The following is a 20,639-nucleotide window of genomic DNA, read 5'->3' as shown; positions in this document are numbered from 1 at the left end:
AGTTAACAGTGTGCAAATACGACCAACATGAATATTGGGTTGGGAAGAATTTAGGAATAGCTGGAACAAGACTAGGAGTACATTGTCCTAGAGGGGAGCAATGGCTCTGCTTTACTAAAGCCGGGCATTGGGACATATCAGATGGAGGTGGGGTACAAGATATGATAAAAGCCAAAATAGTGAGGACTGCTATCTACCAAAACCAATTAGCCTTAGACTACTTACTGGTGGAAGAAGGGAGCGTTTGTGGAAAATGGAACACTTCAGATTGTTGTTTAAAGATAGATGATAATGGGGATGCAATATTGGAAATAACAGAAGAAATCCGGAAAATTGCGCATGTACCGGTTCAAAAATGGGAATCTATGTTAAATGATAATTGGTGGAATAACGTTTTTGGGGGAACCTGGTGGAAGAAACTAGGCTACGTTCTCTTATGTTCAATTGCTTGTTTATTATTTCTTCCTTGCTTAATCCCTTGTTTTATACGCTTAATTATAAGAGTAGTCCAAAGCACACAAGTAGTTTCCATACCCAAGAATCCAAAATTGGCAGCCTCAGGCTCAACTAAAAAGATAATGGTATTAAGGAACATAAGAAATGCTCCACAACAATTGGAAAAAGCAGAATTGATCTATGAACAAAACAAATGGATTAAGCAAAATGAAAGTTATGGCTCAAGCCAAATGTAGTATAAAAGACAAAAAGGGGGAATTGTGAAAAATAGTGAAGGTATCGTTGGCTTTCGCCATAATAACAAGGCTATAAATCTTTGACTTATAAGGATAACTAACCTTTAGTAAATTAGGAAACATGAGAAACCTCAAAGATAACAACTAACAGCAGCTATGAAGAAAAATATCATGAAGAAAAACATCCGAGAGAAACAAAAGAGAACTTCTCCAAAAGACTCCACAAGTGATTAACAGAAGGAAACAGATGCATAGGAGAAGGGAGCTGATCCTACCAGAAGGAAACAGATGCATAGGAAAAGGGAGCTGATCCTACCAGAAGGAAACAGACGCATGGGAAAAGGGAACTGAAGATTCAGAAGGAAACACACAAATAGAAGGGAAAAAGGACTAATAATAATCAATCATTATCAACAATTACTCTGTCTAAAAGAGTGAATACGTATGCAATATTGAATGTCTATAAGACATGGTTGAAGTGTTAGCTGGTGTGCCTCTGACTTGAGTCATGCACCCAGCGCTGTGCTTTTGCTTTACTGACTTTGTCCCTATCATAAAATAAGTGCCATTTCTGTTTAAGGGATCTGGCTATTTATTACACTCCATAAATTGCCATAATTCCTCAAGTTTCACACAATGGCCACGGGCATTCAGTCCCCTCTCTCACAGCCCACCTGGTCTCGTCACCGCCAGCGGATGCCGCAAAATGCTTTCGGGATCCAAATGCCTTCTCAGGCTTCCACCTTAGACCAGCACCCAGAAACAAACCACAGGCGGACTCCAGTAGGGACTTTGGCAACTTTATCATTCATACAATGGTGCAAGGCAGCAGAAAAGAAAGATCATTTGATAAATATAGAAAAAAATCACCCGATAATCAATCAATAAATAACAAAATAAAGATAGAACAAATAATGTTCAAGTTAGCTGGCCTAACTCTGAAGTTCGCCCTGCGCTCAGCAGGAGGAGGGATGAACAGAGCTCTCTGCCAGCCTGAATTATTCCTTTTTGATCAGAACTCTGCAGGAACTGAGCGCTTCTTGAGGGTAGCCTGTTGGTGTCCAATACAGAATCACACCTCCAGTATCAACTCTCTGCTACAGCTAATAACAAAATCTCACCAAGTATTTAGTCGTGTCAGTTTTTATTGGCATAGAACAAGCTTTGCAGAACCATGCCAGTTTTGTCCCTGGGAAATGACCTCTTGTCTCATGTTTCCAGAAGTCTTAAGGTGTGTATGTGTGTGCGTGGGTGTCTGCACCCACGTGCACATGCTGACATTCCACGGACCCCACGTGATCCCTCCTGGGAAGATTTCAATAGCTGAATGCTCCCGAATCAAAGCGTACTGAAGCTAAATCAAAAAGACCATTAAACCAAATCACTGTCATAACTACAACTCAATCTAACAACTCAATCTTAAAACGTGAAGGAAAATAAAAAGATTGGTAAATCAAGAGCAGAAAAAAATGTAAATAATACTGCCTTACTGGTAGTGTTGCTGTTTCAAGGGAAACAGGGATTGTCAACAGCATCCATGTCCAGTAAGAATCATAGCTTTGGGAGTGTGGGGGCGGGGGGAATCAAAATCGACTGAGTGGGCTTAGTGTTCTGCTATTCACATCACACACAGCAGCACATAAAACATCCTGTCCCGCAGAGCGCCAGTTTTCATGGGGGAGGAAAACAACACTTTGCCTTGTGCAGCAGAGCTGACATTACCATTGACAAATTTCAGACAGTCCTTTTTCCCCGTGCGTTTTCATTCCTTGCTCACTCCCTACAGTGTTACGACTGCAACTTTACCCACTTGGTATTTGACAGAAATACCAGTTGCTCTCACTGAATCACAGAGCACGCTTTCATCGCTACGCAACAGAACTCCTCAGCCTGCAACTAACTGAGAACCACCCGTTTGAAAAACCCTGCGACTTCAGTAAGGTTTCATGTGCACATCCAACAGCAGAACCACGGCCTGCGTGAAAAACTCCTGTGAGTTTCTCTTCAGGGTCCTGTCTGCTATGTGTAAAGCATCCATCTGTAGCTATAGGGATCATCAAATACCAAAACTCAAACTCAATATTCTGAGCTGAGCAACACTGCGCTGCAAGTAGTTTAAGAGAAAGTTAACATATTTGTAATTTTGACTTCAGGTCTATTTCCAAAGCGGTTTAATAACTTGCTCTACTTGAGCTACCAATAAAAAGAAAAACCAAAACAAAACCTGGCAATTTTCTGTCTGTACTTAGCTATGTGGTGGCACTCAAGCAAGAAGGCTTAGCTTTCAGCTGACATGATTCTAACCCAATCACACTAGCCTTCATGAAGCGCAAAACAAAAGGGGCAAAAGGGTAACGCGTAAAGAGGAAAACAATAGTATAAATTCTGCGGACTAGATCCAACAGCCACCTAGAACCAACAAATAGGCAACACCCCCTTCCTGGCCCTGGGCCCTCTCTTCCTGCCCTGCAGTGGAAAAAAGCACATCAGTTATTTCCATTTCTCTCAGCAAGACTGAAAGCTTTTCATTGCACTTTCCACCCAACTCCTTGCCCCAGCAGCAACTTGGAAAATCACCTGCACAAATCAAGCGCATCACAGACAAAGGCTCCAGAGACTGCAGATGCTCTAAAGACTTCTCTAGGAAACGCTTCAGTGCATCACGCTTAGAGAAAACCTTGACCACGGCGGCTCTCAAATACTTTTGCAACACTTCCCTGACAACCTCCAAAGGTTTGCACAGACGTTCAGCTACCAACTGCCTTTCAAGTCAAGAAAGCCCACTCAAGGCAGCAGGCTTTCAGACATCCATTCCACACATCTCCTAGAGCTCAGGGGCCACCACTGCTCTGGCAACCACCTGCTGGGCAAGCACACCTAAACATGGGCCTCTGCACACACCCACCTGCCCACCTCTCCTCCTGCCTTTCACAGACAGCTCTGCAGCACCACAGAAGAAGGAAGCAAGTACATTCAAGAGCTCCTTACACTCAAGGTGTGCTTTGAAAACATTGGCCAGACATTTTGCACAAGGCCACCCACCACAATCAAGGGAGCTCCTGCTTTTTTCAGAGAAAGAGAGAGGGCGCGGGGCTGGGGGTGGGCGGGGGTGAAGAGATCAAGAAATGAGCAGACACAGAAATGACACTATTTTCTCCTTTCGACACAACTGGTCCAGGCCAGGGACGGAGAGCACTGCTGGGGGAGAAATCTGGGATGTGTCTCTTTCCAGGCGGCACTTGTGAAGAAGGATCGCTTTACAGCAATTGCTTTATTGCAAACACCGTTCCCCCTTCACCTCCAATGAGTAGAAAGTAGCTCTAAATATCTAAGGAAGGTGGAAGAGGCACTTGGAGTTGAAACTGAATTACGTGGTACCGGCTGAACAAGTTGTCTACTCTCTCCCCTTTCCCAAGGGGAAATTTGACAGGACTCATCACTCGGCATCACTGTGACAAGTGCAGCAGGAGGCACAAAATCAACAGAAAGAAGACAGAGGGTCATGCAGCAGCATGCCTATTCACTCACATCTAACACTGCAAAAGCTGTACCGTTCACAGCTTCCCTGAGAAACAAAACTAAGAGGAGGAAGGAAAACAGCACTTTTGATGTCACCCTGCCACAGGGACCTGCAATCTGAACCTCATGCTTTGTGAGCTCCTCATGAACCTGGTGTGCAACCCTGCATGGCAACCTCTCACTCCAAATAACTCTGACAGAGGAGGGGGGCAGCCCCAAACACCCCTTGTCTTTATGGATGCCAAGATACAGGCAGCAGAGCACAGCTGTCAACAGCAGGCAGCACTGACAAGGCAGACCATCCCAGAAGCAAGTGAGCAGCACTCCACGAAAACATTGCCAGGCTTTTGGCCACACAAGAACTAGCACGGCACTCTTGTCAGAGATTGCTTACTTAGCTTACAGCAGCCCACCCCTGCAACATCAAAGGTCTCGCGGCAAGAGCCAGACCCCAGAGATGCCACAGAAATCACCATCTCCACCCCTGGACCCAAGCAGATACAGGGCAAGTACCAACAGCAGGAATTCCTGATGACCATCACTCTGGCCATCCACCACCAGCCACCCCACGGAAAGGGCCAGCTGGCCACCTCACCCAGAGGCGTACAAACCAGGCAGACTCCTTTCAGGTGCATTTTCAGGCAGAGCAGACAGAGAGCACAGAGCTCTCAAGCTAAAACACCACACTGCAATCAAGAGAGAGCGCAAAAAGCTCCCAGAAATTGAGAGTTTCATTTCACAGCCTGAAAAACCACACAGACTTTAGGGACAAAGACAAGGAGATGCTATAATCCACAGCAGGAGTGGTGCTTAGGCATTCCCCCCGCACCCTTTGCGCCAGGGATGTTGCTCTTGTGCAGGCAGAGAAACCTTCTCCCCTCCCCAAAAGCAGACTCACCCCACACACAGACACCTCTCCCAGACCTCCTTTCAAAGAAGGCTACCAGTGACGCACCTGCACAATTAGCCAGAGATGTCTCAGCACCTTACCAGTACAGTCTGCTCGCAGTCAGAAGGACAGGTCGGGTTAGAAGCAACTAAGTGCAGAATCCAAGTCAGTCTCCAGGAAAATGCGCCATACATGGGCTTGTGGGCTGTCCGCTGAGGTCTTCTGATGAGACCTGCCTCTTTTGGAGCTTGCAAAGGTGCCGGTGCCCTCTGATGAACGACAAACTCCCACAAGGCTGAAAATCAAGACACAAGAACAAAACAGTTCATTGCCACAAGGTACACACTTCCCTGGTCAAAAGGCAGTACACAAAAGGGCAACTGCATTTCTGTGGCCAGCCTGGACCCAGTCACCACACTGCTCCTCTTGCTCTGGTTCCCTTCTAGATGACTTTCAAAAAACACTCCTCTCTATTCCACTCCTCATGGACAACCTTTCAAGAGAGAGGAACAGGAAAGCCACAGCAGCATTTTCTTACGGCACAAGAGCACAGGAACTCCTCTGCAACTACTGTCTGAAGAAACAGAAGCAGCTGCAATTCTAAACTTCAGCCCTCGGAGACAAAATCTGCTCTCCTGGGTTTGTGAGCACGAGTAGCAAGAAAGACATGCAGAGCAACAATCACAGCAAGCCTCTCGCTTTGTTCATCGACAAACTCAATCCTTAGGCACAGTCAGAAATGATCAGCCTCTTCGGATCATGTGCCTGGCCTCAAAAAGGAAACATTTCTCCTCCAGACGCACACAAACTGAGCAAATAGAACCATCGGTAATGGTGCTGAGAGGGAGAGAGATTAGGACAGGGAGTTCCAAAGGGAGCACGGGGCAGCTTAACCTGCACAGGGACTGCCACTTCCCATCACACAAAGACCTTTGAAAAGCAGCATTTCCCTGGCACTTTCACCTTAAAAACGCTACATGCACATGAACACGAGCCTCCAGGAAGAAGAGATTTCAGCCAAACATACATTTCCACCTCCCAGGTTTTCCCAGCAAGTTTAATGTTTCCACCATGTGAAGGATTGCAAAACAAGTTTTCCATAGAGCAGAGCAATCAAGAAACAAGAACTTCCTCCCACACCAATCACAAGCTTGTCGCCATCCTTAGTTGGTGAAACTGGGACCCAAGCACACTCGGACAAAGCAGAAAAAAAAACTTTCCTCATTTCACAAGGGCAAGGAAGTAGAATCGCTGTCACCTCAAAGGTACTCAAGGGCAATTTGCATCCATGCATGGTTACACATACATATCTGTAACATATGGTTACACATACATTAGCCATCTTTTTTCTCTTGGATTTCAAGGAAAAAGTAAAATGGGATGGAAGCTGGCTTGCTTTCTAACATCTAGAGGGATGGACGGAATGGAGCCCAGGGAGACAGGCAGTCGGGGCAGAGCAGCCTGCGCAGGGAATCCTCCCGGTTTCACTTGGGCACAGCAAGGCTCTTGGAAAAACACACAGACACCTGCCCCTTTGACAAGCCTCACTTTGCCCTAAGACACTGCACACAAACAACAAACTGCACTCTCCAAACTGCTCCAACAACCAGTCCCAAAACCCCTCGTCCCTCCTCACATCCTTCCCTGCCCCAGCAGGGCATAAAACCCAATTAAAAGCCCAGGAAAGAAAAAAAAAAAAAAAAAAAAAAAAAACAACAAGAGAAAAAAATTTAAAAAACAATTTTAAAATTATTTCTGCTCTCTTGAGTTTAGATCTAGCCAAAGTTAGTCTGCAGGAAGCCCTGCAAATTGCTAACTTATGTTTCTACATAGAACACGTACAATAGCAGCAGAAAAAATTCAATGGACTTGTGGATGCCTGCTGTGCCATACACTAATCGAAGAATGTCTCAGGGAGTACATTTGTCGTCCTTGCTCTCATAAGATCACCCACGGAATTCCCAATTCAGAGCACATCCTAACACTAACTCAAGAAGTGACAACATTTTTCTCTAAGCCTATTTCCCTAGGCTCCAATTCACATCTCACTCACAACAGTGGACTTTAGGAAGACCTTTGCAGATGTCAATGAAGTACATAAAACTACTTGGAGAAAACAAACAGACAATTAGCATCTGAGAAAGATGTACAAAGGGCTATTTGCTCCTGTTTCTAATGAGAGAAGGAACAGAAAGGAAACTTCTCAGAACAAGCCACAGAAACATGCCCAGAAATATTGCTGTCAACAGAACAAGACAGGAGCAGACTTTGACAGACCTTCTCCAACAGCAAGAGAATATGTTTATCTATCTAAGAATTGCTTGCTCAAGGGAAAATAATCCGTGCTAACAAAAGCAGGCAAAAGCACCGAGCCGGGGCACTTTTTTCAGTTTTATGTGCTCAAGAGATGTCTACCTGAGAACGGGCTTTGTTTCCTCAGTCATTTCTCTTTGCCTTGACGTGAAAGCTGCAAGTTCTTTGACAAATGGACCCAAACACCCTCCCATCCTCCACCCCCAGAGGAGCTACCTCTCAAGTACCATTTCCCCCTCGCATTACGGGCTGTTTGGGAATAACTTACCGGCACAAGGCGAGCTGGCGCCGGGCAATGCCTGCAGCAATCCAAACCGTGCCGCCTGCAGCAAGGGAGGAGAAAGGAGCGGGGGAGAAGGCAAAACCCCGGCAAAGCAGAGGCTGTCACCCACCGCAGCAGCAGGCCCAGCGGAGCCGCGCTGCCTCCGGAGAAAAGCCGCTCCCGCCCCGGCCCCGACGCTCCCGCACCAGCTGCCCCAGAGGACGCCGCTGCCGCCGGCTCCGGGCCGGGCCGGGCCGGGCGGGGGGTGCCGGGGGCCGCGTTCCCCCTTCGGCCCCGCAGCCCAGGGCCGGCGCCTTCCCCCGCCTCTGCCCGTGGCCGCCGGCTGCCTGAGGGGGTGTCCGCTCCCCCGGCACCCTCGGGCGGTCCGTGCCTGCCGAGGGCCCGGCCGGCGGGCGGCTGGGCTCCCCCGAGGGGCGGCCGAGAGCCGGGGGGGGCCGGCGCTCCCCGGCGGTGGCTGACAGGGGCGGGAAGCCGCCGACGAGCTGCCCCTGAGCAGCGCCGGCCCCCGGCAGCGGCCGCTGGCGCGGCAAGGGCAGCGGGGGCTGCAGCCCCGACGGCCGCCCCAGCCGGCTGGTGGCCCCGCAAGCCCGCCCGGCAGCCCGAGGCCTGCGGAGAAGGAGGAGGGCTCGCTGGGCAGCGCTCTGGGCCTGGCGGAGAGCAGGCGAGGGCCGGGCTCGGCAGCGGCCTGCCCGGGGGCCGCCGCCCTCACAGGCCTTCGGGCGGGGAAGGTGCTGCCCGGGCGGGGGCTGCACAGGCCGCGCCGCCCCTCCCGAGCCTCCGCCTGTGGCCGCAGACAGGCCTCTGCTTTGTTCAGAACAGTATGCTCACTAAAATGTTGCTTGTTTCTTACCCACCTTCTGACTGTGTGAGAAAATAGCTCATTCCTGACCTTCTGACTGTGTGAGAAAACAGTTGCTCGCTGAGCTGATGTTACAGACAGTGATAATGAGGAGACAAACAGAAGTAGCTCGTCACCCAGGATGGGATAACAAGAAGTCGTTAATCACTTCAAGGCTCTTTTATGCATCACGTATGTACTCCTGTACCCGTTAGGACAGAGCCGTGGCTACTTCAAGGAACATCCTTAGCATCCTCAAGAAGTTGGCAAACTTACAGTAGACGTTTACTGTCCTGAGACGACTCAATACCTCAAAAGGATAATGTGAGGAAGGGTCTCCTTACCCAAACGACCACCGAGAAGCTCACGCTTGCGCAGAAGTGTTTAGCTGAAGCAGCACAGTTTAACACACATGTGGAAAAAGATGGCTATGTAAGCCTAGGTGGCTTATGTATTAGGCAGGCGGAATTATGAGACTATTTTGTGTATAAATAATGGGTGCATATCCCCGGTAAGGTGTGCTAGATTTGTGGGTTTTCCCCCTGGCACCTGACGTCGAATAAAGCACTATCTCCTCTCTAAACTACTTTTGGTTTCGAGAGCTTTTATTTCAGGTAACAATTCCCTGACTGCGCTTCACCCCCCTCCATCTCCCAGGACTGATGCAAAGCGATTGTGCCTTGGGCTGTAGTTGCGTGAGGCAAAGGTCAGGGAGAAGCCGTGGGATTTCGGGGAAAAGTGAGAGGCTGGCACATCACTGTTGGGGACGCAGGTGACAATCCCAGCTGTCGCTGGCTCAAACCCCAAACCAAAATGGCCCGTCGGTGCCTTTTGGAGCACACCTTGGGGAGGGTTCAGCGTGCAGAGACCCCAGCGGCTTTCCTCCTCTTGCCTGTTAGTCTGAGCACCATTCCTCTCCCCAAAACATGCCAGAATTAACCTTTTTCTGAAGGCTGCTCAGGATACAGTCAGAAAAGGCCTTTTGCTGTAACAGCCTGGACATATTTGCCACTTGCAGGCGAAGAAACCCTCCTCTTCTACCCCGCTTTTTCATTCTCATTAGCAGGCGCCGCGGACTCCATCTGGAGTGGTCTAAGTGGACCACAGTGGTTCAAGGATATAAATCAGGTGGAACATGAGAGAGAGGTGCCTGCCAGCAGACTTGGTGTTCTAGAAGTCCAACCAGTGGGATGGTGGCGCTTCCAGGTGCTGCACGGGGCTGTGGAGGAGCCGGCACAAACACTGGAGCTTCTCCAAGCTTGGGAAAAGGACACAAGCTCTTTGGGAGGCTCTTGGCAGAGGAAGGGAGAGCCCCAGATGATCTCCCGGGGCTGCCCATCTCCAAAGCTGGCTCTTTCTCCTTGACAGTCTGCTCAGCCTCCTCTCCTCCTCCCTCTCCTCCAATTTTGGTGCCCAACCCCCCCGCCCTCCTCCAGCCAGTCCCAGCCTCTGCTCTGGCAGCCGGGGGCTCAGTCGTGGCCATAACCATCTTTTTCCACTGGCCATGTGCAGAGCTCAAAGCAGCCCAGGCCTCACCTCCGGATTCCTTGGCCCTCCATGCTTTATGGACAACTCATCGTTTTCACTAGAATGCAGGAAGCCCAGGAAACCCCGTGAAAGTCTCCTGTGTTTCCTGGCCAGATGGAGCCTGCTGTAGATCAGGTCTTGTAGCCTCTTTGAAGCCCTCAAGTAGCCCTGGGACAGACAGGAGCCTGCGCTGCCTGTGAGCATCCTTGTCCTTCGGCGTGACAGCACGGGATGCACCACACACAGCTTAATTTTCTTTTAATGCTCCATCAATTCCTGTGACTTTTGGAAATGATTCCGCTATTGACTAGACACTGGATCCCTTTTGGGCAGGTACGGTGTTGACAGGAGAGAGAGGAATATTCAAAAGCGGCGTAAAACTGCTGCGACTGGGCAATGTTGTGGGTCCGTGTAGACTCATGACGGCTGCTGTAAAAGACCTGGATCTGGGTATTTTCAGACGGGCAGCTTATGATCCAGAGGAATGCTGGATTAACAGCCAGCCAGAATGTAGAGCTGCGACAGAAAGATGGACAGCTTTTGGCAGGATATTTTTGTACTCGGGTATCTGAATGTATCTCCTGAAATTGCAGTTTAGTCAACGAGGCAAACCTGGGTGACGTGTGGGAAATTGGCCCCCCTGCTTAACATCAGCCTCACGGTTTCACCCTGGTTTTCCTTTTCGGATTCTGAGCTAAAATTCTGGAGGCTTTGGGATAAACTGTGTTCTCAGGTGTCCGTCAGAACTGGATATGCCCCAGCACAACCAGGAATGGCAGTTTTGTAGTTTTAGTAAATTTGCGGTGCTTGGAGTTGTAGTCACAATTAGGGAACCCAGTTTAATTACTTGAAGAAGTGGAGATGATGGAAATAGCCTACTTACTTTGGTGTGGTACCCAGAGCACGAGGGATTTGGGGACCACTTACTACTGTGTGCAGTTGATAACTTCTTGCTTGAGGGTCACTGAGCGTGTGAATTTGCCTGTTTTACCCGGGCCAGTTCTCCTTGACTTTGTAGCTTTTAGGTACGTCACGAGCCCTTCACCTGAAAAGCTGCTCCGGATGCTCTGGTGGGACCAAAGCTTCATCCATTTTGGTGTCCCCTGCTGTCTCTCTGCATCAGGGTGCTCATGGGTGCTTGCCCTGGAAGTCCTGCTCTGTGTGCTCTGCAGAGCACCCGTGGGCCATTTACAATATTATCTAACGATTATTGCTGGATTTAGCAACTACTTCAAAAAGGGTGTGGTTGCTGCAACAACTAGTGGTGTCCCTGGTCATGCAGTGATTCACCTCAACACAGTTGGCTCCGGGCAGGGAGCGAGAGCGGGCGTAGATGGAGCTGGGAGCGTGCAAGGAGCAGAGAGCAGGGCTGGTCCGAGGGGGTGTGCGTGTCCTGCGGAGGGGCAGAGGTCGGCTTGCTTTAATTGCAATTATTTTCTCTGGTTTAGCTATAGAAAAGCAACGTGTGTGCTGAACTTTTCGTTTCGGTTTGATGAAGTTGATTCTTCACCTGGCTAAAGGAAGACATGTCTTTTAAAGTGAAATCAATCGTGTGTCTACACGAAAGAGTTGGAGTTCCCTTTAAAGGCAGATGTTTGGCAGCAGAGGCATGGCTTTCTCATGGAGGCCAGCTCCATGTGAGCGTGTGCACAGAGCGCAGGAGCTGGAAAAAGGAGAGGAAGCTGAGAAAGGCAGTGAGAAGACAGATGTATGCGCTGAGTATTTGATGAGCCATCCACAGGGCTCACAGTTAATCTAACGCGGTAAGGTGAAGCAAATGCAAACATTTCCTCTGGATACGGTGGGCCACAGAGGTGCTCACAGCAGACCTGGTGGGTGTTTTCCCAAATTGGAGAGAAACCCCCTTAGGCTAGCCAGAGCGGATGCCCGAGGGCTGTACTGGGTTGCCCACTGATGGCACCGGGGGTTGTCCAGGGTGGGATCAAGTTGCCCAGGAAGGGCACTAGGTTGCCCAGAGTGTGCACTGAGTTGCACAGCGAGGGCCAATAGGTTGTCCAGGGCAGGCAGTAGGATGCGTGAGGTCACTGAGCACCCTGTGCCCCTGGCAACGCTGCCCCGGTTTTGTGTCTCGGACGGCACTGGGGATGCTGCCGTGTCTGGCAGTGCTGCCACCGAACCCGAGAGCACCACAGTGAGTAGCAGCCCCCGCCAGGCACCCGCAAGCCTCTGGAGGCTCAGGGTGAGTATGTACTTTGGCTGGGAGGGGAGGACTGAAAAACCAAGCATTTCTCCTAATGCTCCCCAGTACCTCTTCTGTTGCCCAGACGTACCCAAAGTAGGTGGTCGGGGGCTCCCATCGTGTGTCTGTGTTCAGGGGTGGCAGAAAGTGTCACCCTGGGATGGCTTATCCCCAGGGGGATGCAGGGGCTTTTACTTCAGCTGGAAATGCAGGGAAAGGTGACTGTGGTCCATTCCCAAGGGGTTTTCCTCTCTTTCCTAAACAAAAGGGAACTGGCACTCACAGTGGTCTTTGTTGGGCCTGAGCACAGACATTTCTCCCTCAGTTCTGCCAAACTGGCTCGCAGGGTCGTGATTGTGAAAGCTTTTTAGCTTTCCTTGGAGGGTGAGAGTTTCCCGCTGCCTGTCCCACAGCCTCTTCGGCCAGGCTGGATCCTGGGGCGAGACTCGGTGCCCGCGGCTCTGCTGCTGCTCTCAAGTCAGGCCCCGGGGCAGCCCATGCCAGCATGGCCAAAACTGGGCAAGGCTTGTAACTGGAGTCCTCAAAGTTCCGTGATTTCCCAGCTGCAGGCTGTGCACTTGTGCCCTCTGACTCATCCTGATTTTCCTGGGATTTGCCCTAACTAAAGGACCCGTTATTCTCCTGCATTCGCTGTTCATTTATTTAGTAGCTGCATTTGGAGACAGTGTTCTTCTGAATGCATCAAACTGTTACGGGCAGGTTTATTCCCTGCAAACACGCCATTTTTAAAGGAATGGAGTGGCTTTCATGCTGTTACAAATAGGATTGAGCGCAAGTTTTATGTCCTACCCCACTCCCATCCAGGGATCTTATGTCCTAATCTTTCACTGGGGCTCTGAGCCAGGCTGGGAGCAGTGGGGATGGGATGGTGTTAGGAGAAGGGCACGTCCAGCTGGCTACGGCAGCCACAGGGACTTATTCCTGCCCATGGGTGACACTTGCAACCTTACAAGAGCTTCCCACCGAGCATAACTTACCCTCCTGAGTGTTTGTCCTCACATTCGGTGTGTTAGGTGCAGTTGGTGGCCCTCTGCATTATGTTTCTGATAACAACTGACTGATAACCTCAATCTGAAAAGAGCAATAGCACCCACAGTTCTTGGTATCAAAATCTTCACGTGTGGCCATTCCTCCTAGGGCTACTGCAAGGCTGGTGTTTACAAAGCCCTCTGAAAGGACTTGGTGGGATATCTCCTTTCCAAGCGCAGTGATTTTACATCAGGTGAGCCATGGACATTTTTCTTCTTTTGCAAGACAGAGATGGCTGTTCTTTTGAGGCTGAAATAGATTCCGGGGGAGGGGACGGGGGTTGTGTGTGTGTTCAAATTTGGATATAGTCCTGCAAAGCCCTGCTCACCTGCAGACTGCTCACTTGAGCATTTAATGCAAGCGAATATGGAGGGATGAGGATGGAGTCCCTCACCCACAAATCGCGCTGGGCTGGTAGCAGCTGTGTGTCCAAAGGGGCGCAGCTCTCGGGGCTGGTAATGGCACTTTGAAAGAGAAAATGACACGTGGAGTACTAGAAGATCAGCAGATACCAAACCCAGCCAAAAGAAGCAGATGAACAGCAGAGAATCAGCAGCTACAGTTTCACGGGACTGACAGATTGAAGGAAAATGAGGGCACAATATCTGTCACTCTCTTGAGCAGCCATGATTTGTTTTTTTCCCCATTTCAAGACCTGATGCGAGATATGAGCAACAAAGTCAGATCTTTCTCTAGATACAAATGCTTGGGACGCTGTCAGAAGGGATTTGCTTACAAGAGTTTTAGGCCTGTGCAGGCAATGTGTAGGTGCTGTGTGCATCGCTGTTTGTGTTCCAAGTTGCACGTGTTGCTGTAAGAAGGAAGGCAAGTGCAGGAGCTTACTGAGTGCGGTTGTCTTCTCTCTGCTCCTCTGTGCAGGACACGTACCTGAAGAGCAGTGTTCAAGAATGCAGCCTGGTCGATCTCCCTTAACGGCAACGTACGCCCATCCACGATCAACACCTAGCAAGTTTCTGCCTGCCATCAGCGCCATGGCTTCAAGCTATAAGGCCCGTTTTCCTTACTACCCGCTGCCTCAGAGCTCCGGCCTCCCCTGGATGCCCAGCACCTACTACAAACCAGCTGCCATCAACCCAACTTTGGCTCCCTTTTCCAAAAGTTCCCAGGGGATGACCGCCAGCAAGAAGCTTCCTGTCATTGCCAACAGAACAACCTTCATCACCCGGTACACCCCTGAGGACTGGCACAGGTCCAACCTGACCAACTACACAGAGTCAGAAACTTGCCAGCACAACGCGGAGCGTCTGAGAGTTGATACCTCCCGCATGATTCAGGATAAATATCAGCAGACAGAGAAAACACAAGGAGAAAGCACCAAAAACCTGGGAGTTCGTGCCAATGATATTGGATTTTGGAAATCGGAGCTCTGCCGTGAGCTGGGTGAGATGATCGGGGAGACCAACGCCCTCACGGACTTGAAGAAAAGGCTGGAGAGAGCCTTGGCCGAGACGGAGGCCCCTCTCCAGGTAAGCACCCTGTGCAGTGGCCTGCAAGCTGTAGCCCACTGCTGAAACATCTGCAGCCACTCAGATGTCCAGTTAAGTTTCACTGCAGCTCCGTAACATCTAGAAAGCTTTTAGGAAGAGACCATTAGTTAGTGATCAACAAATCCCTTGCCATCTGCTGCATCTCCTATCAGCACATTCTGAGCCCACCAGAACCAAATATTTTTATAAGCGGCACATCCAAAATCCTGGTTTGGGAGACACAAGCCCACGTCTTGCTACAAGGCTCTGGCGAGGTCAGCATCAAGGCTGACACAGGGCCGTGCATTCAGCTGTGGTTGCACCAGGGACACGTGTGCTCCCTCATGTTGCTTTAACGCTGATGTTGCAGCTCGGCTGCTCATTGTCAGCTAAACCAGCTGCCCGGGGCACTTTTTTCTTCCATTTTCTTCCCATCTTGAGATGGGGACCGTCCCTCTAGAGAACCCTGCCCCTGCAGCCAACAGTCATGGCATGTCCCCAACAGGTCGCTCAGGAGTGCTTGCTTCAGCGGGAGAAGAGGATGGGCATCGACCTCGTCCATGATGACGTGGAGAAACAGCTCTTCACAGTAAGCTTGGCAACTCAGATCATGTGTGAAAGCTATTTTTACGTAAACTGCCCCGAGGAGGCTTTGCAGCCTTGTTCCCTACCTGGCTCCTTACTGCTGGTGAGGTGCTCAACCCTTCCAACCCCCAAAACCTGCTGGGCCAGGGGACGGTGTTCCCCCACGCAGCAGCCTCTTAGTTGGTCTAATAAAAGAGATGACATCATTACATGTTTTGCCTTTGCCCAGGAAATCGATGTCATCAGGTCGTGCCAGGAGAGGATGCAGCAGTACCTGGATAAGACAAAAGCCCAGCTCGCGTAAGGAGAAGCTCCTTATCTCATGCCGTAGGGCCGATGGGCCTTTGCAGTTGGGATGTGAACCCCCCGCAGACCCCGACCTCTACCCACACCCCGCAGCTGTAAAACCCACGCAGGCTCCATGGGAAGCGGGCGGTGATGCTCATGGGAGGACAGAGCTGCCCGGGCAGGAGTTGCGGGGAAGTGGAACGGGGAGGAAGCCGTTCCACCCGTACATCCCCACCGACGGCTGTTGTTTGCATGTTGAAGGTCCAACAGGGTGGCCCAGCACGAGCTGGAGAGAGACCTGGCCAACAAGCAGGCGGCCCACCGCATCGATGACAAGTGCCACCACCTGAGGAACGCCTCCCACGGCATCAGCTACTACCGAGGGGTGGAGCGGGTCGATGCCACGTGAGTGCACACTGGGTGGCACGCGAGCAGCAAGCTGTCCCGGGGATGCGCGGTGCCTTTCCCTGGCAGGGAGCTGCTGGTCCCCAGCCCACTGTAAAGGCAGGTCCGTCCTGCCTGGAGACACCGGCTTCAGAGGGGCCATTTCTCTCTGCTCATTATTATTATTAGTATTATTTTTATTCTTCTTCTCATTCTTATTCTATTGTTGCTGATATTGTTCTTCTATTTAACTGTCTTTTATCTCCACACAGAAGTTTTCCTTCCCTTTCCCCTCCTATTCTCCTTCTTCTCCTTGCCCTTCTGGAGGAAAGGGGGAGAACTGCACGAGTGGCTGCATGGTCCTAGCTGCCGGCTGGGGCTAAAACACGACCTATGGTCAAAATAAAAGCGTAGATTAAAGCTACATTTGACCCACGCTGCTCCCTGGCAGGGTCCTTGCCTGCCCACGTCCAGCTTCAGCAGCACAGGCTTACCAGGGGCCTCTCCTTCCTCCCAGGATCTCGGTGCCGGAGTCCTGGGCCAAGTTCACAGACGGCAACATCCTCCGCTCCCAGAGCGAACGGGCGGCCTCTGCCAAGCTGCGGGACAACACCAGGAACCTGCTGGAGGTGACGGCCAACGAGATGCGGTGCCAGTTCAACAGGGTGAACGTCGCCTTCACCAGCCGCATCGCCGAGACAGCCGACGCCAAGAGCAAGATTCAGACCCACCTGGCCAAGGTAGCCTGAACCCCTCCCTTTGGGTGTGACACTGTCACTTCCCAGGGACACCTCCGAAGCAGGACCCTCCACGCAGACCTGGCCCAAGGAGAGGAACGGTGGCTGCAGGAAGCTGGTTATAGTGTCATTTTCTGTTAGAAACTCCAAGTCCTGGGGACTTTCTTCTTGGAGCAGGAGGAGCTGGCACTGTGATTTCATCTCAAGGGATCCTGTCTTTTGCTAGCGCATCCTAGCTGACAGCCTGGCAGCACAGGGATTTCCAGCAGAAAAGGCCACCGCTGGTTGCATCTCCTGGGAGTTACTTCAGAAGCGCTGGCTGCCCTGCAGAGAGTCTTTGCTGGGCCTCTGCTGGGCTGCCTGCCGGGGGGTTCGCAGGCTTGCTTCTCCCCCAAGGACGTGCTTTCACTCTCAGTGCTCTGTGGTTGCTGCACGGGTATCCGTGTGCTTGCTCTGCCAAGCAGAGGAAGTGGAGAGCAGTGACGGGCACCTGGCTCGGACCAGTGGGTCTCATGGAAAGCCTCCTGAAAAGTGCTCCACACCGTATTGATTCACTGAGTGGAGACTGGGCTGGCAGCGTTGCGGGCTGGTGCCACGTCCTTCAGTGAAAAATGAAAATTTTTCATGCATGAATAACCTTCCCTCTCTGAGTTGCTATTGATGGATGATCAGTTTCTGCAAGCAGTAGCTTTGGGAAGCTGGTAACTCACTGTGTCCATCACTGCTCCAACACCTCCTCTGACGTGACAGCACCAGCAAAGACAGGCTTGTTTTTTCTGCAGACGGACAGGAGAAAAAGGAAATTATGTTGTCACTTGAGAAGGTATTTTTTCATTCATGCACGTGTTTCTTTTTTATGGCAGACACTGCGGGAAATCTTCCAAATGGAGATGAACATGGAAGCCATCCAAAAAGCCATGAGGGACCAAGGACCTCCGTTCAAAGTGGCTCAGACCCGGCTGGAAGAGCGCACACGGAGACCAAACATGGAGCTGTGCCGGGACACTGCCCAGCTCCGGTAAGGCAGGAGCACGGGGCCGGCAGGGTCCTTGAGGAGTCCCGGGTAGTGGCACTCAGGAACATCACTGGATGACAAAACTAGTCATGGAATGTTTTTCCTAAATACTCCTTCCAGAAGGGCTCTGCTCTAATCAAAAGGAATGAGCAGGTATCCCAGCCTTTGGGTGCTGGCAGAGCTCTGCACCCACAAAGGAGGCTGTACACCATGGCTGTACACCATGGCCTGATGCCACCCCGTGAGGGGCTGGGTTTTTCCCACTTGGGTAAACCTCATCTTCTCTCCTGCCTGCTTCCCAGCAGTTGGATGTGCTCAGTTTTTTAGGATAAGCCTTTACTCTCCAAGAGGCTTGCGCTGAGAGCACTTAGGTCCTTCCTTTTGGGGAACCTCCAGGAAGGGTGCACCCTCTGGAGAAGGAGTAAGGGCTGTCCTCACCTCCCCTGGGGACAAACCCTTTCAAGGACATTGTGAGCTCTGTGGGATTGCACCCCGAGGGGCTGTGGAGGAGCAGGCTGCCCTGAGTGCCCAGCAGCACCTCCTGTGAGGCACTCCAAACTTCACACCTCCTCCAGGGAGCCTGCTGGGCAAGACTCCAGGTGAAGCCTTTTAGAAGCAAGTGAAACCCAGCCCCAGAGCCTGTTTAGCATCTCGCACACCATTGTTTTCTCCATCCTCCGCTTGTTTCCCATTCAATTTTCGCCTCTCCCAGCTGTCCTGTTTTGCTGTGTGTGCATCCGTGGGTGTGGGCAGGACCCCTGCACAGGGAAATCCAGGAGGGGGACCCAACAAGCCTGCAAAACCAAAGGGGAACAGGACACCACAGCTGCTCATCCCTCTTCTCGGTGGCACGAGCTGCTCTGGGAGACGTGCCTGCGCGTTGCCAAAGCCTTCGCGCAGACCTAGCCATGCCTCCCCGCTGAGGTCTGGAGGAGCTCTGCCCTCAGCTTTCCCATGCATCTGCCAGAAACGGGGGGGTCCGAGTTAGTCTGAGCGCGCTGAAGGGGGAAATCCTGTGCCCAAGGCGCCCTTCAGCAGGGCCAGGCTCGAAACCACCCACGTGACGGGACCGTTAACGAGGGTTCCTTGCTGTTTTCCAGCCTTGTCAATGAGGTCCACGAAATCGATGAGACGGTCCAGAGCCTTCAGCAGCAGCTGAGAGACACCGAGGACACCCTGCAAATGTTGGCTCATGCCAAGTCGATCTTGCAGCATGACCTGGCCGTCAAAGCCAACTCGCTCTTCATCGACCAGGAGAAGTGCATGGGGATGCGCAAGACCTTTCCCAGCACTGCGTGGCTGCTGGGTTCTGTTTAGGCTGGGCTCAGCCAACCTCATGTTCTCTGTTGCGGGAGGGATCCCCAGTGTTGATAAGATGCTTTGAAAATCCATGATTAGATTTTCACTTCCTGATGAAAGCCCCGAGTAGAAATTAAACGCTCATTTGGTGTGTTAAATTTTGTGGTTAAATGGCAGTACTCCAGGTGGGGTCTCACGAGAGCAGAGTAGAGGGGGAAAATCACCTCTCTTGACCTGCTGGCCACACTTCTTTTGATGCAGCCCAGGATGGGATTGGCCTTCTGGGCTGCAAGTGCACATCATTGGCTCATGTTCAGCTTTTCATCAACCAGCACCCCCAAGTCCTTTTCCGCAGGGCTGCTCTATCACATCAACCCCCAGCCTGTATTGATAAGGAGGATTGTCCCGACCCAAGTGCAGGACCTTGCACTCGGCCTTCTTGAGTTTCATGAGGTTCGCTCAGGCCCACCTCTCTGGCTTGTCCAGGTCCCTCTGGATGACAACCCGTCCCTCTGGCATGTCGACCGCACCGTTCAGCTTGGTGTCACCTGCAAACTTGCTGAGGGTGCACTTGATCCCACTGTCTAAATCATTGATGAAGATATTAAACAGCACTGGTCCCAGTACGGATCCCTGAGGGACACCGCTTGTCACTCCTCTCCAACTGGACATCGAGCCATTGACCACCACCCTCTGGATGCGACCACCCAGCCAGTTTCTTTCCCACTGAACAGTCCGCCCATCAAATGCGTATCTCTCCAACTTAGAGAGAAGGGTGTTGTGTGGAACCGTGTCAAAGGCCTTGCAGAAGTCCAGATAGGTGATATCCGTAGCTCTTCCCTTGTCCACTGATGCAGACTCTGCATTTTATTCAGGCCCCGGTGCTCAGTGGATCCCCACACATCAAGCACAGCCCATGCCGGTTTCCTCCATGTATTTAGACACCAAAGTCACAAGGCAGTACACTCCCAGTTACAAGGGCTGCTCAGGAATTTACACACCAGCCTCATATCTTCAATCACTGCTCCTGCCTGGAGGAAGGGTCTTCACCTGGGCAAGGGGCTTCTTGGCCTGCAGCTGTGTTTTTTAGTATTATCATGAAGATGGTTCAGTCAAGGACGGCTGGACTTGGGTATTCACTGCCAAATTGGCATTGTTGGGAGAAACATCTTGATTAGATGTTCAGTTAAGGTCTTAGTGTCCCAGGTAGACCAAATAATTAGGCTACAGATGTTCCTTCAAACAATTCCCTTTGATCCTCTCCTTAGCAACTACCTGCAATCATCCTTAACTATTGTGTCGTGGATGAAAATACTTGACACGGTTATGATTTAGTGAAAATTATTAATGATGTAAGGTAGATTGAGAGGTTGAATTTTAGCAGCATTTAACCATTAACTGACTTAGGGATTCACAAAGTGAGCAAACAAAATAATTGAATAATATCTAAGCACACACACGTACAGGTCTGCTGTCGGGAATTTCTTCATAGCAGGCAATGCCAGTGAGCCAAAAGGTGCCGCTTTTAGGTCC

At 51.0% G+C, this 20,639-nt stretch overlaps 1 protein-coding gene across 1 annotated transcript in view; it reads left to right on the top strand.

Annotated features, from left to right (window-relative positions):
* Window positions 1-19,124, top strand: part of LOC128906123 (tektin-3-like) — a 56,042-nt gene extending 36,918 nt beyond the window's left edge. Inside the window, exons 2-9 of the mRNA XM_054192985.1 lie at window positions 13,420-13,504; window positions 14,191-14,798; window positions 15,304-15,387; window positions 15,613-15,683; window positions 15,933-16,076; window positions 16,573-16,795; window positions 17,656-17,810; window positions 18,908-19,124. Coding sequence (XP_054048960.1) covers window positions 14,220-14,798; window positions 15,304-15,387; window positions 15,613-15,683; window positions 15,933-16,076; window positions 16,573-16,795; window positions 17,656-17,810; window positions 18,908-19,124 — 1,473 coding nt within the window. The 5' untranslated portion in view covers window positions 13,420-13,504; window positions 14,191-14,219. The remainder of the gene's footprint in view (window positions 1-13,419; window positions 13,505-14,190; window positions 14,799-15,303; window positions 15,388-15,612; window positions 15,684-15,932; window positions 16,077-16,572; window positions 16,796-17,655; window positions 17,811-18,907) is intronic.
* Window positions 19,125-20,639: the final 1,515 nt, after the last annotated feature.

The sequence above is a fragment of the Rissa tridactyla genome, chromosome 2, assembly GCF_028500815.1.
Source record: "Rissa tridactyla isolate bRisTri1 chromosome 2, bRisTri1.patW.cur.20221130, whole genome shotgun sequence".
In the NCBI taxonomy this organism is placed as follows: Eukaryota; Metazoa; Chordata; class Aves; order Charadriiformes; family Laridae; genus Rissa; species Rissa tridactyla.
The sequence above is the reverse complement of the archived record's forward strand: the minus strand, read 5'-3'. Positions and strand labels throughout refer to the sequence as shown.